The sequence below is a fragment of the Carlito syrichta genome, unplaced genomic scaffold (genome assembly GCF_000164805.1).
Source record: "Carlito syrichta isolate Samal-C Ts95f unplaced genomic scaffold, Tarsius_syrichta-2.0.1 Scaffold313944, whole genome shotgun sequence".
Lineage (NCBI taxonomy): Eukaryota > Metazoa > Chordata > Mammalia > Primates > Tarsiidae > Carlito > Carlito syrichta.
Genome location: NW_007258040.1, coordinates 294,136 through 312,505, shown reverse-complemented (window position 1 = coordinate 312,505; position 18,370 = coordinate 294,136). Strand labels below are relative to the sequence as shown.

Here is an 18,370-nt window from a genome sequence, read left to right as displayed (position 1 = left end):
CTACCTTCTCTTAAACATGCTCCCTTTTGTAAGAAAGCCTGCACCCCGACCCAGCCACTCCTGACTACCTGCACTGACCTCTCCTTCCCTGATACAACTAATTTCCATTTGCTTATCTAAGTTTACTTACTATAGACCCTAGTGACTTCTAGGCAGTGCAGTCAGGTAAGAAACTTGGGACTGGGTACGCAGCAAAGACAGTGATGAGAAAGTGTCCTTTACCAAAATCTTGGGTCATTACACTGTGAAATCTGGCAAAAGTGCCAGTATCAACAAGATTTCTAGGCCTTATTTATTTATTGGTAGGGTCTCACTAAGTCACCCAGGCTGAAATGTAGTGGCACATCATGGCTCACTGCAGCCTCAACCTCTCATGCTCAGGTGATCCTTCCACCTCAGCCTCCCAAGTAGCTGAGACTATAGGTACATGCCACCATGCACAACTAATTTTTTGATGTTTTGTAGAGATGAGGTCTTGCTGTGTTGCCCAGGCTGGTCTTGACCTCTCGGGTTCAAGCAATCCTCCCTCCCAGACCATCCTATATAAGACATCCTCACCTCTATCAACACCCACCATGGCCTTTGCCTGCTATAACTCATCATCTCCTGTCACACTGTGTGTGGTTGTCTTTTTTGTCTCCTTCCCCACTAGAATGTTCACTGCAATGGAGCAGGACTTTATTCTTCCCACTGCTCTGTTCACTTATAACACTACTTAGCTCACACTAGGAATAAAATAAACATTTTTTGAATGAATAAATGAATGAGCAAATATAAGACATGGGTTATAAAGAACTTTCTTTTTCCTCAGGAGACCACAGTGGCTTTGTGAGGTGAGAGCACAAGGTACACATTGTGATGTGCTGAACAGCTTCTAACATGGCTCCATGTTCCTATCTCCCAATATTTATGCCCTGTGTAGTCCCCTTGCCCAGAATGTGGGCTGGCCTCACCTTTTTTTGGTGTGTGTGTATGTGTGTGTGTTGGGGTCTCATTCTGTTGCCCAGGCTGGAGTGCAGTGGCACGATCACAGCTCACTGCACCTTCAAACTCCCAGGCTCAGGTGCTCCTTCTGCCTTGGCCTCCTGAGAAGCTGGGACTATAGGCATGCACCACCACACTCAGCTAATTTTTGAGTTTTTGTAGAGACGAAGTCTCGCTATGTTGTCTAGGCTGGTCTCCATCTCTAGGCTCAAGCAGTCCTCCTGCCTTGGCCTCCCAAAGTGCTGGGATTATAGGCATTGAGCCACCGCACCCAGCCTGGCCTGCAGCAAGAGTAATGGAATGAGATTACAAAAGACTGATTTTCTTCTTGCTTGTATTCTCTCTCTGGGTCTTTTTGCTTCTTCCTTGGATGAATTCAGCTGCCAAGTGTGAGCTTCCTTGTGGAGAAGCCTGTGCACGTCCCCTGAGTGCAACCACCAGCCAATCTCTAGGGAGAAAGGAATCCCTCCAACAACCATGTGAGCAAGGTGGGAGGCAGATCCTTCCCCAGTCCAGTTCTGAGATGAAGACGGCCCCAGATGCCATTTTGACTTCAGACTCCTGAGAAGCCCTAACCCAGAGGACCCAGTTAAGCCCTCCCTGGACACCTGACCCACCCAAACTGTGGGCGAATAAATGTTGTTTGAAGCCACTCAGTTTTAGGGTAACTTGTGATGCAGCAATATATACGTCCAATACATGGTATATGGTGGGAAAGACAGTTTGGGTCTACGTGGTGAAGAACCTTGTCACCGTGTGAAGGAGTAGCAGACAGAATAATGCCACCCCCTGACCCCAGCCAGATGTCCATATCCTAATCCCTGGAACTTGTGAATATGTTAGGTAGTTTATAGGACAAGGGGTTATTCAAGTTGTGCATGGAATGAGCATAGCTGATGAGCTCATTTTTTTGTTGTTGTTATGTCAAATAATTACAAATGTATTGCAAAAATAATGAAAAACTAAATGTTTTTAACAGAATGTTTAAATGTTAGTTTTATTTAAGTTGACATTAATTAGAGAGAATCTACTATACTTTTTAATTTTTTATTTTAATTTTAATTTTTTTACTTCAAGTTGATACTTTTTTTATTTTTAATTTTAAAGATGTGGGGTACAATTCAGTGTCAGGTATATGAATATTTGTTATGCAAGCACCCTTGTTGATGAGGTGTGCCCACCCCTGGCAGTTTCCTACTATTGCCAATCCCACCTCAACTCCCCTGGCAGTTTCCCACTACTGTTAATCCCTTTCTTATACTATTATGATAATTATTCAAGATCCACTTATGAGTGAGAACATGTGGTACTACTCAGTTTTCTGTTTCTGTGATAGATCACTGAGTATTATAGACTCTGAATCCATCCAAGTTGCTGCGGAGTCCATATGTTTGTCCTTCTTTATGGCCTCATAATATTCCATTGTATATATGTGTCACATTTTTTTAAATCCAGTCCAGTTTCAATGGGCAGAACGGTTGGTTGGTTCCATGTTTTTTGATGAGCTCATTTTAAAGAGGAAGATTAGCTAGGGTTATCTGGCTGGGCCCAATGTAATTACAGAAGAGGGAGGCAGGAGTGTTAGAGTCAGAGGAGCAGATATGATGTCGGGGGCAGAGGTCAGAATGATGCAATTGCTGGCTTTGGAGATGAAAGGGGCCACGAGCCAGGTAATGCAAGCAGCCCCAGAAGCTGGAAAAGACAAAGAAGTGAATTCTTCCCTCGAACTTCTAGAAGGAACACAGCCCTTTCAGGACATTGATTTTTAGCCCAGTGACTTCTGACTTCCTGAACATAGCAAGATAATACCTTTGTCTTATTATATGTTACAAAAACTGTGACAGCTTGTTACAGCAATAATGAGAACCTAATGTGGGATTAAGAGTCCAGCATGGGGGTCCAGATCCTGCTCCTGGCCATCCTGATCCACAAGCCCTTGACATGTCAGCTCTTTTTTTTCTTTTTTTGTTGAGTTGGAGTCCATCACCCAGGCTGGAGTGCAGTGGCACGCTCACTGCCACAACAGCCTTGACCTGCTGGTCTCAGACGATCCTGCCACCTCAGCCTTCCAAGTAGCTGGAACTACAGGCACACACCACCACGTCTGGCTAACTTTTTGATGTATTGTAGAGATGAAGTCTCACCAAGTTACCCAGGCTGGTCTTGAACCCATGGGCTCAAGCTATCCTCTCACCTCGGCCTCCCAAAGTGCTGGGATTATAGGCGTGAGCCACTGTGCCCAGCAGGCATGTTAGCTCTTTAAATGTGGTGCACTTCCTTACCACTCACAACCGTGGCTGCACAAGACTGATTATGACACAATTGTTGCAGTGGGCAGTTAATTGCCAGAACAGGAACCACACAGGCTATACATTTCTTAACCATATGTTTTGAAAGTCCTTGATTCACTATTGACTGGGCTTACATCTTTATTGGCTTGTTTCTCCTGTGCCTAATTTTCTGGTGTCAAAGCACCCAGCCTCTCTCTGGACATCAGTAAGGTTCATTTGTGGTGATTACTCTTTGCTGTGGCAACAGATGGAAGTTTCTCTCCTTAGGCTCAGTCCAGGTTCCATAGCAGTCCTAAGCTTTAGGCGTTTCTTGTAAGGCAAGCATGACCAGACCAAGTTTCACTGGCTAATGTGAGTGGAATGCCAAGGGTTATTTCATTAACTTTCGTGTCTAGCTCTGAGATAAAGGCATTTCTATCAGACAGTGATGTAACTATTTATTGAAGGACACCGGCTGGGAGAAATTTGGCTTTCTCTGTTAGACATGGGGGTTAGCATGGCTGAAGGATTTGTTAGAAAACATAGTGGCACAAAATGAGAACTGACGTTTGATCCAATGAGAAGAATGAAAGGATATCACTTCATCACGGATCACCACAGCCTCCACCCACTGGGCTCAGGTGATCTTTCTGCCTTAGCCTCCCAAGTAGCCAGGACTACAGGCACGTGCCACCACGCCTGGCTAACTTTTTTAAAAAATTGGAAATCCCTTTCTTCAAATATTTTCTTTTTTAAAGATCGGTCTTAGATCCACAGCAAAATTGATAGGAAGGTGCAGAGATATCTCATATACTCCCTGTTCCCATGCATGCCCAGCATCCACTTTTTCCAAAAATGTGGTATATTTGTTACAACTGATGAAACTACGTTGACATATTAAACCTGAATTGGAAAGGAAATAATTTTTTGATGTTGTGGCTCAATGCTATTTAATTCCATGTTAGCATATCAATTAGAATAATGTCTTATTCCACATTTAAGAAATTATGTGCTTTACTGGTATTGACAGAATATTATTGAAAGTGAGCTAGAACTGAGAGTCCTGGATCTCCAAGGTGCCTATTCCAACCTTCTTATATTGAGACTCAATTTCATTGGTCAGTTTCAGGGTCATTGCTTTCTGTCATTTGGACATACAGTCATACATCGCATAATGATATTTCGGTCAACAACACTGCATATACGATGGTGGCCCTATAAGATTCTAATACTTATATTCAGATTCACAAATACTTGTGTTTACATATATAAATTTTTTAAAAGGGAAATAAATCTAAGTGTGATTTCTTAAAGATAGCGGTTTTCTTTCAGTGAATGGGAGTGTTGTGTGACAATTGCCTACAGTATTCAGTATGGTAACAGGTTTGTAGCCAGAAGCAGTAGGCTGTACTCTACAGGCTAGGTGTGTAGAAGACTGTGCCAATTAGGTTTATGTAAGTGCATTCTATGATGGTGACACAATGACAAAGTCACTCAGCAATGAATTTTTCAGAACATTTTCCTGTTGTTAAGCTATGTGTGATAGTCTTTGTGTTTATACTTTTTGCTTGAGCTTTCTTATTTTCTCTCTCTTTTTTTTAGGTTTTATTTGTTGAGTCAGGGTCTCACTCTGTCACCCAGGCTGGAATGTAGTGGCACGATCATGGCACATCACAGCCTTGACATCCTGGACTCGGGTGATCCTCTTGCCTTATCCTCCAGCCTTAACCTGCTGAGTAGCTGAGACTACAGGCATGAACCACCATGTCTGGCTAATTTTTAAATTTTTTTGTAGAGATGGGGTCTTGCTATGTTGCTTATGCTGGTCTCAAGCACCAGGGCTTAAGCAATCCTCCCACGATGGCCTCCTAAGGTGCTAGGATTACAGGTGCAGGCCACTGTGCCTTGCCCATTTTCTCTTATTGACAAAGCCAGCCATGTTTTCCCAGAATAGTCCCAGTTTTTAATACTTTTTCTTCTTTAAAAATTAATATTCAAGGGTACTTACACAATGAACATTTGTATTTCTAAGATGTACCCCACATCTTAAAAAAAAAAAAACTCAGAAGAAAAGTTTTAAAAAAGTAATATTTTTGGCCAGGTGTGGTGGCTTAAGCCTGTAATCCCAGGAATTTGGGAGACTGAAGTGAGAGAATTGCTTGATCCAGGAGTTTGAGACCAGTCTGGGCATCATAGTGAGACGTCATCTCTATAAAAAAAATTAATATATTTGATAGATAAGAATTGTATATATTTATGAAGTACAATATGTTGTTGGTGGGGTGGGAAGAGAGACATTGGTTACAGTGTACAAAATATTAGGAGGAATAAGTTTGTGAGATCTACTGTTAAACCAGGGGGACTATAGTTAACAGTAATGTATATTTTGAAATTGCTAAGAGATCAAATTTCTAATGTCTCCTCACAAAAAAATGATAAGTAAGTGAGGAATTGTTGATTAGCTTGATTTGGTCATTCCACAATGTCTAACTCATGGACGTAATTTTTTTTGGAGTGTAATTATTAACTGCTTGCTTTCACTTTTAACTGATTGGATGATACACTTTATGATCATGCTATTTATGAACAGTAAGGCACATTCTAACATTCTGCACATTTGTTACCTTAAGCCATTATTCTTCAATTCCACAGACTGCATAGTCCACAAACAGATCCTAGCACTGCCCCCTTGTGCTGACAGCACCAGGGACCCTGGAAGGTTAACATGCCTCCCTACATCCAAATGAGACACAGACCCAAGGGATAGAATCCGTTTCTGTTCAATCATGAGGGAATCTGTCACACCCAGTTAATGAAGGCCAGTGCAGAGTTGAACCTGAGCCTTGAGGATCAATACCAGAAAGAAATATGTAGAAAAAGGTTCAATCTTTGACTGTGAAGCAGGGTCACTGGTGGAGTGGAGGAAGCTAAGATTATTATGAAGAAAACACAATGAATAGACTCATTGTGGTGGCTCACATCTGTAACCCCAGCACTTTGGGAGGCTAAGGCAGGAGGATAATGTGAACCCAGGAGTTGAGACCAACCTGGACAACATAGTGAGATCTCCTCTCTACAAAAATCTAGCCTTTATAGTGGTGTACGCCTGTAGTCACAGCTACTCATGGGGAAGCTGAGGTGGGAGCATTCCTTGGGTTAGGAGTTTGAGGCTGTGGTGAGCCGTGATCGTGCCACTACACTCCAGCCTGGGTGACGGAGTGAGATCCTGACTCAAAAACAGAAAACAAATAACAACAACAACAACAACAAACAAATACAAGGAGTAATGAAGAAGACATTGTTAAAATAATTTAATTAATTCTACATAAATGCATTATTTTGTGCTTAATCCGGAGCACCATTGGTCCTCTTGTGTATGAAAGGTACTTCTGATATCTGGCCACATCTACATGTAGCTTGGGTACTCAGTATAAATGTATCCAGCTCATGCTGCCTGAACATGATTCAATTTGTGTTCTTTAAAATGTGAATTCTATGGAAATGAATATTGGAGGTGATTTTTTTTTTTTTTTTGCATGCATGCATGCATGATTGCCACAGGAATGCCAGGGTGATTTTATGGAGAGATTAAAAGAAAATAAACATGGGAGAGTGCATGGGATCCAAGGTTGTCAGTTGGAGGCAGGGGTAGCGTTGTTTCTCAAACCATGGCCTGACCTCTTATGTATAAGCTTCACATTTCCCTCCCCCTTTCTTCTGTTTCTCTTGATCCTATGTGAAGTCAGTAGGATCACTGGGTTCCTCGCTTGTGTCTTGGCCTCAGAGGGCTCAGTCTCCCGACAAACTTTCTGCTTGATCTCATTAGTTGCTGTTGCAACTTTAGACCTAAAACTTTATCTCTGTTTTTCCCAGGTACCCAAGGTCAACCAGATAGTTTGTGGAGGAGTGGTGACCTTGAGTAGAACCCTGCTTATTATACATGTGGCCTAATCTCTTCATCCTCTCTTCCTTTTTTTTGAGGTGTTCTTCCTTCTAATAACTGTTAAAATTCTTCAAAAAATGAACTAATTAGTCGTTAGTCTTTTATTGAACATGCAGAGGAGGAAGGGGAGGTTCTTGACTTTCCTACTGAGATTGGAATAAATGGAAAGGAAGGAGCATGAGCCCGATTTCTGCATGGAATTCCATTGTAAAAGGATTCTATCTGGCTGACAAAGTTTTGGACGTGTTAGTATTTGCTCCAACGAACCTCCAAGTTGTCTCCATTATGAACAACATAATTATCAGCTCCTGAAAAGGAAGAAACAACAGAACAGGGTCAAATGATTTGGCCACTAAATCACCAAATACAGTAAGTGCCCTACCTATGAACCTTCAGGTTAAAAACTTTAATGATGCACACTTGCATCTTTAAATGTATTATTCTCTGCACCAGGTCTCAATACAGTCCAATATAGTACTCAACACATATAGTACTATATAGATAATTGTGTTAGTTGGGTACCTAGGCTAACTTTGTTGGACTTACAACAAATTGAACTTACAAACGCACTCTTGGAGCCAAACATGTGTATTTGTTGGGGACTTCCTGTAATGAATGTCATCTCTCCCAACCCCTTGGACCATTTCCCACAGACCCAAGCCCTCGTACCTGAACACTTTGGGCACTTTCACTCTGTCAGTCTTTTTGGCATGTCTCTCCCTTACCTTGGCTCAGTGGTTTTCCATCACTCAGAAGTTCCCAATAGGTTCTTTCATTATTGTTGGCCCAGAGGCCCTGAACAGAGGTGATGTAGGGTCCCCATGAGCTCTCTTCCATTGTGAAACTGTGGAGGACAGTGACTGGGTCACAGGAACTTAGAGTTTTCAAAGGAAACCCTGGATAAGCATTACTCAAACTTTAATACCCAAGAATCACCTGATAATGTTACCAAGAATGCAAATTTCCCAGCACTATTCTTAGATACTTTGAGACATGGGCTGGAGGCCAGAAATCTGCATGTTGTGCAAGCACTCCTGGTGATTCCAACACAGGCACTCCACACTCCACACTCCACGGTGAATTAGAGAAATGATGTCCATGGTTTCTGCCCCCACTCCTGCCATAGTAGACCCTTTGTGGTCAATGACTTTAATTTTCCAGCCCAAGATTGTAACTGTTGGAGATATACAGTAGAAGAAAGTGTTTAACCTCATGTCCTAAAGGCATCATAGGTAAATGAGTTTTCTTTTAGGAAAGAGGAACAGGAAAAAATAATTTGATATTTCATGTTGTATTTATTAAAAAGGACATGGTCAGGCCAGGCGTGGTGGCTCAGTCTGTAATTCCAGCATTTTGGGAGGCAGAGGCGAGAGGATTGCCTGAGCCCAGGGGTTCGAGACCAGCCTAGGCAACTCGGTGAGACCTCATCTCTACAATAAATGAAAAAATTAGCTGGGTGTGGTAGTGCTCACTTGTGGGTCCAGCTACTGGGAAGGCTGAGGTGGAAGGATTTCCTGAGCCCAGCAGGTTGGGGCTGGAGTGGCCGTGAGCATGACACTGCACTTTAACCTGGGCAATGGAGTGAGACTCCAACTTGGAAAATAAAAGTGACATGGTCAATGTCTGTTTCATATTCCTTAGTCATGTTTTTCTACCTTCCTGGAAGCCCTTGAAGGCAAAGGACTTTATTTATACACACACACAATATAAAATCAGAATAATCATATGTCATATATAATATATATTACATAATATGTATTGTAAATATATATAATGTAAATATATATTATATATGTCGTATATATTATATGACATATAGGTTATAATTCTGATTTTCTCTGTAGTATCCTACACCATGTTGTTAGACACAGTAAGTACCAACTAGATTTAAGGAGTCGAATAAGTCACTGTTTTCAGAGACAAAGTCTAATATTTAATTCTAATATTTGACCTTCTAGGCCAGGGAATCTTCATTTAAGCATCCAGGAATTTCCTAAAATGTGGGGGCATGGAGAGGCTTCAGGGTGTCTGTGAAATTCCCAATTTAAATACCAAATTTTGTGTGTATGCTATTTTTTTCTGAAATAAAATATTAATTACATTCATCTGGTTTTCAAAGGGGTGAGAGATTCAAAAATAGGTAAGAGCCACTGTTCTAGTCCTAAAATGTCTGAATTAAGAGGGTCTATCTATTTTTTTTTTTTTTTTTGAGTTGGAGTCTCACTCTGTCACCCAGACTGGAGTGCAGTGGCCACTCCCGGCCACTTCAGCCTCTACCTGCTGGGCTCCGGCGATCCTTCCGCCTCAGCCTTCCAAGTAGCTGGAATTACAGGCGCGCGCTACCACACCCGGCTGATTTTTTTATTTTTTGTAGAGATGAGGTCTTGCCAAGTTGCCCAGGCGGGTCTCGAATCCAAGGGCTCAGGCAATCCACTCACCTCAGCCTCCCAAAGCACGGGATTACAGCCCAGCAAGGGGGGGTCTATTTATTGAAGGGGTTTTGCAGAAATAAGAGCAAACCTTGAGATTCATTCATCCATTAAGTTTACATTACTACCTATTATGTACTGGGAGATTAACTATCTCATCTCCATGTTAAGACTTGTGCTGTGAGATGTGGATGGGTAGCAAAGATGCTGACCCAGAAGTGTTTTAAATGTACTTTATGTTACTCGTAAACAAATCTTGAACAATTATCATAATTGTATAAGAAAAGGATTGGCAGTAGTGGGAAACTGCTGGTGGTGGGGGGTGGGATTGCCAGTAGTGGGAATCTGCCAGGGGCGGGGGGGCACACTTCATCTGCAAGGGTACCTGCATAGTGAACATTTGTCTTCCTAACTCTGAATTGTACCCCACATCTTTAAAATAAAAAATTAAATAAAAAAAATTTTTTTTGAGTCGGCGTCTCGTTCTTTCACCCAGGCTGGAGTGCAGTGTGGCATGATCATGACTCGACCTCTTGGGCTCAGGTGATCCTTTCACCTTAGCCTCCTGAGTAGCTGCGACTACAGGCACGTGCCACAACACTCAGCTAATTTTTAAAATTTTTGTAGAGTCGAGGTCTCACTGTGTTGCCCAGACTGGCCTCGAACACCTGGGTTCAAGCTATCTTCCTGCCTCGGCCTCCCAACATGTTGGGATTTCAGGTGCAATCTACTGTGCCCAGCTTAAATGTAATTTCTATCCAGAGGTATTCTTACTGGACTCTTTAGAAATGGCAGAAAACACCTCAGCCTTGAGTTAGGTACAGACATACCCAAATATAGTCTTATTCATTTTCTGAGCTTCCTTCATCACATCTAGGAAAACAGCGCCATTTGACACATTAACATTGATAGAATATGTTTCACTGATCCTCACAGAGTAATTGACGGAGATATATGACAGCGAGACTGGAGGTGTCATGGTTATAGGCTCATGAATGGAGACATTGAAGATACCTGGCACAGAAAGAAAAGCCGTGAGCAATATTCAGAATATTAAAAATGATGTTAGAGTTTGCATGCCCATTCGACCCCATCCAAAGATTCATTGCCTTTATGCAGGGATAGATTTGCTACAAGGAGCAAGTACCAACCAATCAAGGGGCAGATCTCTCACATAACTGAAGCAGAAACTGAAACTAGAAACTCAGAAGCTGTGAATGTTGGTTCAGCTCCCAACTGTTTAAGCATTCAGTCGCCTCAATTCCCATCTCTCACAGAGGAGCCTAATTTTTTTCCTTTGATACAGCACACTATCATACTTGCCTTTCCCCCACTTTTTGTTTCATATTCAAATATAAAAACATATTGAGTGCCAGGCACTGTCCTAATCATTTTACAAGGATTATCTCATTCAATCCTTACAAACCCCTGTGTTAGATATTGTCATCATTGCCATTTTTTACATTAGAAGACTGAAGCTTAGAGGTCAAACATTTTGTCCAAGTTTCCCATATCTGTAAATGGTGGAACCGGAAATGACCAAAGATAGAAAGAAATGGCTCTTTTCTTTCCACCTTGTTACAAAATCATTTGTTAGAATAAATGTCTCATCCTATGATTTTCTTAGAATACTGCCATATTCCTTCCACACAGATGCTTTATTTCCCTGAGGGATCATTCACTGTGGATAATGGAAAGTCAGAATAATGATACTGATCCTCCATACTTTGTGTTTTCTTTTTTACATTTAAAAAAAAAATAGAAATAGGATCTCACTATGTTGCCCAGACTGATCTCAAACTCCTGGTCTCAAGCAATCCTCCTGCCTTGGCCTTCCAACGTGCTGGGATTACAGGAGTGAGCCACTGCATCCAGCCAAATCCTCTATACTTTGTTTAGGAGGAGAATGATGCTCAGATTTCTCTATATCCAACAATCAGAAAATATCCCTTTGAAGATGAGGCATTATCGAATCAAGTCTACCTTGTTTATCAATATTTGAACCAAAACTGACATCTAGTACTCAGGTAAGAACAAGTCCTCCAGTGTCTGTAATCCCTGATATATAATGAGAACTGAATTCTATCTGGGAGCTGTTATGCTTTAGAGGTTTATCTGGTCACTTTTTGTCCCCAAGGACGCCTCAGTCTCATATGCTTTGAGTGTTGTGCTGGAAGGCAAAACTGTTTGCTCTTTAGTGCTTATACCTGAACCAGAGACACAAGCAGAGTTGTTGTTAATATCCAAGTAGGTCTTTCCCACCAACGCAGGTAAAACCTGGGCTGCAGCAATTGGAATACTGAATACTCCTTGGGAAATTTCCTCGAGCACTGTGTCCAGAGTTTTTTCACAATCCCATTCATTTTCATTGTAATAGTCTGATGACACAAAAAGGGCCTGTTGGGGGTGGGGGGAGTGGGAGGAGGGAGAATGTGAGATACTTCAAAGAAGGGGGAAGCTACAATATTTATTGAACATTTAATTGCATAGGAAGCACCTTGTATAATTCAGGTATATTTTTCCTGCCGTTGAACAGCATATGAACTAGTTTGGATGGGAGGTGGAAACTGCTTAATAACACAAGCTATAATAGCCCCATGATAGCTTTCTCTGTCATATTCAGACACCGGGAAATACCTGTCATTCAAGAGGCACTCAAGAAATATTGTTCACAGACAAACTATTGTAAAAGGAGCCCTCAGATGAATACCTTAAGAGAAACACCTAGTAGCATACCTTGCAAAAGAGAACCCTCACAAACATTTAGTGAGGCAAAGGAGAGACTTCTGGAGAAGGTGGTATTTGAGGTAGGCCTTGGACAGTATCATAGAATTTTGGTAGCTGAAATGAGAAAGGGGCTCTCTACTCAGAAGGAACAACATGAATAAAAGTTTAAGGCAGGAAAGGTCAGGACACGGCCTGGCAGTAGAGAGAGTATCTGCACTTTAGCAAAATTTCTCAGAGGATTCCTCCTGGTCTCAGAGACCTGGTGTATGGGAAGCATTGTGGGCAATTGTGGAAGAACAGGCTGGAGAAGGAAACTGGGCAGATGGGTAGACACTTGAGTTTCGAGGTGAGGTGTCTGACATCATTTGATTAACAATGGGGAGTTTAATAGTTTGTTGAACAGAAACTATTCAGGCAGCAGAATGTAACCTCGATTAAAGGGGCAAGACTGTGAGGTAGTATAAGTTAGGAGGGTATTAGCATGAGCAAGCAAAGAACTAAAGTGGCCTGAACCTGAACATGATGTTCTGAGGTTTCCCTGGAATAGACATTCTCTCTTTTCATCTTTTTTGGGGGAGGCTTTTAAAGTTAACCCATGAGTTAATACGCATTTGTGAGATACAAAGATCATTAAAAAAAAAAAGAAAAAGACTGATCATATTATATGTCCTCTTAAGAACTGTCTTATAGAAAAAAAAATAGTCTCATTAAAAGTGGGCAAATGACACAAACAGACATTTCTTAAAAGAAGATATACAAATAAATGGTCAACAAACATGAAAAAAAGCTCAACATCATTAGTCATCAGGGAAAAGCAAATTAAAACCACAATGAGATACCATATGATTCCAATCAGAATGGCCACTATTAAAAAGTCTAAAAACAATCCATATTGGTGTAGATGTGGTGAAAAGGGAATGCTTATACACTGTGGGTGGGAGTGTAAATTAGTATAGTCTCTATGGAAAGCAGTATGGAGGTTTCTCAAAGAACTAAAAGGAGATTTATTCAATCCAGCAATCCCAGTAATGAGTATCTACCCAAAGGAAAAGAAGTCATTGTGTAAAGACGTCTGCACTCATATGTTTATCATAGCACAATTCACAATTGCAAACACGTGGAATCAATCTAAGTGCCCATCAACTGATCCACAGATTTAAAAAAATGTGATATCCAAGGATCCTATGCTAGCCATGCTGAACACCTTGATTTATAAAAAATACAGTAAGTCCCCTACATACAAACCTTCAAGTTGCAAACTTTCAAAGATGCAAACGTGTGTCCGCGTGTCCAGTCACATAAGTTAGTTCATGTATCTGGAATACATTGTCACGTGCATGCGTCCTCTACAAGTGGTTGTGTTTTTGTGTATGTGCACACACACACATGCATACACACAAAAAGCCATGGAATACTATTCATCCATTAAAAGAACAAAATAATGTCTTTTGCAGTGACATAGCTGGAATTGGAGACCATTATCCTAAGTAAAGTAATTCAGGAACAGTAAACCAAATGCCTCATGTTCTCACCTGTAAGTTGGAGGTAAGATATGGGTCTGCACAGATATATAGACTGATGTAATGGACACTGCAGACTCAGAAGGGGGAGATGGGGGGAGTGGAAGATGGAAAGTATCTATCAGATACAATGTACACTGTTGGGTGACAGGTAACACTTAAAGCCCAGAATTCTTCACCACTATACAATTCATCCATGTAACTAAAAACCACCTGGACACCTAAGCCTACTGGAAAAACAATAACAACAAAAATATTTTTTCAAAAGAACTGTCTTGTAGGCAAATAAGTCTTGATCCTGCTGTGAATTTTTATCACCTATAGGGCTTTTAAACAAAAGTGAGCCCATGTTTCACCTGTAAATTTCTCTATTAATTGGCTGTTATGTGGCCTAGATGTTAGTGTGTCCTAAAAGCTCCTTCAGGTGATTCAAATGTGCAGCCAAAACGGGAAACCACTGTTAGATATTCATTTCAAACTCAGCAAGGCAAATAACAACAAAACAGTAACAACAATACAAACAACCTTATGATTAGATTCCTGCTTACTTCACCAGCCTCATCTTGTAATGTTTACCAAGGATCCTATCCTGGCATGCTGAACACCTTGATCTTTTAAAAATACAGTAAGTCTCCTACATACGAACATTTAAGATGCGAACTTTCAAAGATGTGAACGTGCATTCGCATGTCCAATCACGTAAGTTAATTCATGTGTCTGGTGTACGTTGTCACATGCAAGCATCCTCTACAAGTGGTTGTGCTTTTGTGTACTTTACTGTACAGTACTGTATACAGTCATACAGTATCTTTTTTCAAACCCAGGATGTCTTGAGCAAGCATAAAAACAGCAGTAATATACTATATAGCTGATTGTGTTAGTTGGGTACCTAGGCTAACTTTGTTGGACTTAGGAATAAATTAGACTTAACAAATGTGCTCTCAGAATGAAACTCATTTGTATGTAGGGGACTTACTATACGCAGTTTGTGTGTGTGTGCGCTCACACATGCGTGCCTTTGGGTCTTTATTTTTGCTACCGTCTCTCCCCTGAAAGTTCTCTCACCCTAAGTCAGCCAGGCAAACCTCTATTCATACCAATGACTCAATGGATTTTCCCTGTGAACCTTCCTTGATCTCTTTCTGTATCCACTGCTTAGAGTTGTATAAATCAGTGAATGAAGGCAGGAATAAAGTCCCGGACTCCAAGGGATGTATGCCTGACAGTGCAGGTGCTCAGTGTGAGTTTTGAGTGCAGTTGCCTAGATCCCATCTGTCTGCACCACTTTCTGGTTTTGTAATATCAGCCAAGTTACTGGTACAGCCACTGCGATTCATGTTCCTAGTCTAGGAAATGGAGGTAATATAGGAGTCCCCCTTGTTTGTGGGGCATATGTTTTGGGACCCCTAAAGGCTGCCTGAAACTGTGGAACCTTACATATACTATGTTTTTTTCCTAGACCTACATCCTATGATAGAGTTTAATTTAGTAAATTAGGCACAGTAAGAGATTAACAGCAACAACAATAAAATATAATAATTATAATAATATACCACAGTACCACTACTCTTGTGCTTTGGGGCCATTATTCAGTAAAAGAAGTGTGACTTGGACACAAGCATTTGGACACTTTCATCTGATAACTGAGACAATCCAGCAAGTCACTGACAGGCAAGTAGCACAGGCAGCATAGACAAAGGGCTGACTCACTTCCTGGGCACAGTAGGGTGGGAAGGGCCAAGATTTCATCACACTACTCAGATTGATGCATAATTTAAAATGCATGAATTGCTGTGTTTTTTTTTGAGACGTTTCAACCCAGACTGGGGTTGATCTCAGGTAACTGAAACCATGGAAAGTGAAATCATGGATTACTGTATATGGTAAAGTGCAAAATTACATCTGATAAAACAACAAGATAGACTCTAGAATTTATTTTCTTTTTCTTTTTTTGAGTTGGGGTCTCACTCTGTCACCCAGGCTGGAGTGCAGTGGCATGATCACAAGGATCACAGCTCGGCTCACAGCAGTAGCAACCTCCTAGACTCAGGCAATCCTCCCACTTTAGCCTCCCGAATAGCTGGGACTACAGACATGTACCAAAACAGCTGGCGATTTTTTTTTGAGTTGGAGACTCACTCCTTCGCCTAGGCTGGAGTGACATGCTCATGGCCACCATTGCATCAACCTGCTGGGCTCCAGCGATCCTTCCACCTCAGCCTTCCAAGTAGCCAGAACTACAGGTGCATGCTACCATTCCCAGCTACTTTTTTGATTTTTTTGTAGAAACGAGGTCTCACCATATTGCCCAGTCAGGTCTCGAACCTACAGGCTCAGGCAATCCTCTTGCCTTGGCCTCCCAAAGTGCTGGGAATACAGGCTTGAGCCACCATGCCCAGCCTTAAATTTTTTTATAGTGAGATGAGGTTTCACTATGTTGCCCAGGCTGATCTCGAACTCGTGGGCTCAAGCAATTCTCCTGCCTCAGTCTCCCAAAGTACCAGGATTATAGGTGTGAGCCACTGCACCCAGCCTAGAATTTCTTGAAGAGATCATAATTAGGAAAAGCTTTATAGAAGCATTGGGTATGGAGAGGTAAAGGGTGAAGGTGAGAAGATACATTTCAGGCAGGAGGAGGAATCACATGAGCAAAGTTAGTCAGTAAAGGAAACACAGAATGGGTAATAAGATCTTAGGAGGTCCATAAGAGAGGCAAAAGATATAGCTTTTCTCCATGACTCCCTTCTCTGCCTCCTGTTTTACCCTCTCTGACTTACCTGCATGGCTTCTCCTGTACTAAATGAGTTTCCAATGAGACCATTTTTTTTCTCAGACAGAATCATTTTTACGAGTGAACTTGTATTGTTACCAATCTTCTCTAGATCTCCTTTGTCTGCTTTGATCTGCCCACTTATTAGATTCCTCGTCACACAGGTCAGAGCCAGGACAGCCACTGCAGCAGTATCTGTCCAGAAACAAAGCATTATTGATAGCGTGACCAGCATCCTACTTTGTCCTGGGTCGAGGAGTTTTCTGAGATGAGAGATTTTCAGTGCTAACTGAGGAACAGATCTGGAAAAATTGGGATGCTTGTCATGCTAATTGACGAAGAAGGATTTCAAGGCACAGCAAGTATCCCTCTAGCACTAACCATCTGGCTACTTCAGGATTTCTTCCTTATGTTCAGTTGCCATGCACCCCCTACTTAATATCTCATACCTTAGGCATAAAAACACCTGTAGACTTACAAGCGTATGCCCATGGACCATCTTCTATTTTTACATCATGGTTGCTCTCATCTTTTCCATTTTTCTCCAGTTTTTCAGCCACATTGGCATAGGAATGGAGAAAACCCAGGATGATGCATCAGACCAACTATGTCTTTGTAAGGCTCTCAAGGGTTCCTGATTAGGAAACCGCACTTAGCAGAATTATTGCTCAGTAAATCTCCGTATGAGAGAAGATGAGGCAAGAGATTGGACTATGAGAAATCTCTCTCTCTCTCTCTCTCTCTCTCTCTCTCTCTCTCTCTCTCTTTCTCTCTCTCTGTCTCTCTCTTTTGGCTATCCAGAAATACGGAATGATGGTTTACTTTGAATTTCTTGTATCTGGATCCATGGGGGCTGAGCACCTATACTAGCTGTCTGGAGATTTCTTTTTAGATGTTAACACTGACACAGTGAAAAATTACTGGTTCTTTCCCAAGGAGAATGCATATTTTATTGATTAAAATATTGGACTTTGTCACTGGAGAGGTTGCAAGTCAACCCACATACACAAATTGTCCCAATAAATTAGAGAAAGAAGAAGTGTTAAGATAAATGAATTCCACTGCATTTCCTTTCTCTGAAACTTGAACTTCCTAAAAATGTTTTATATGCATATTTTCATGCTCTATTCTCATTTTCTAGATGGAAAAATTGAGATCATGAGTTAGTGTCTATTGGTTATATAACTCAAAGAAAAGCGGGGGTTGGAACCAGTCTTTCTATTATACCACAAGTCTAGAAAGAGGCTTGCAAACCACCTATTGTCCATTCTTCTCAAAAATAAAATTCTCTTTTGAGAGGACAAGGGTAAAGAGGATAGAAAATAAAATCCATATACTTACTGGTAGAAAACTTCAAAGAGCAAGACCTACTTGTGACCTTGTCCCCTGTACGAAGGGATTTGTGCTTAAGGACTCACCTACTGAGAACTGGCCACCTAAATAATAGGTTTTATTTTTAGGAGTAAAGAGATCAGCAACTTCGGTGGCTGAGTAACTCCCATTGAACAGACACAAGGCCAAAACGTCCAGGCCAAGCTGGTAGTAGTTCGTCAATGGGTTGCCATTGTGTGATCCTGACAGAAAGAAGAGAAAAAAATATCTATTTTACTCATGGAAATGGAGTATTCAGTTTTACTTTTTTGTTTTGTTTTGTTTTGAGTTGGAGTCTCACTCTGTCACCCAGACTGGAGTGCAGTGGCCGCTCTCGGCCACTGCAGCCTTGACCC

General features: G+C 41.4%; 1 protein-coding gene across 1 annotated transcript in view; it reads right to left on the bottom strand.

Moving 5' to 3' along the window:
• Window positions 1-7,443: 7,443 nt before the first annotated feature.
• TCN1 (transcobalamin 1) overlaps window positions 7,444-18,370 on the bottom strand; it is an 18,581-nt gene continuing 7,654 nt past the window's right edge. Inside the window, exons 4-9 of the mRNA XM_008070708.1 lie at window positions 18,062-18,217; window positions 16,651-16,838; window positions 11,834-12,023; window positions 10,457-10,640; window positions 7,923-8,041; window positions 7,444-7,505 (exon numbers count right to left, since the gene is read on the bottom strand). Of these exons, the coding sequence (XP_008068899.1) occupies window positions 7,444-7,505; window positions 7,923-8,041; window positions 10,457-10,640; window positions 11,834-12,023; window positions 16,651-16,838; window positions 18,062-18,217 (899 nt within the window). The remainder of the gene's footprint in view (window positions 7,506-7,922; window positions 8,042-10,456; window positions 10,641-11,833; window positions 12,024-16,650; window positions 16,839-18,061; window positions 18,218-18,370) is intronic.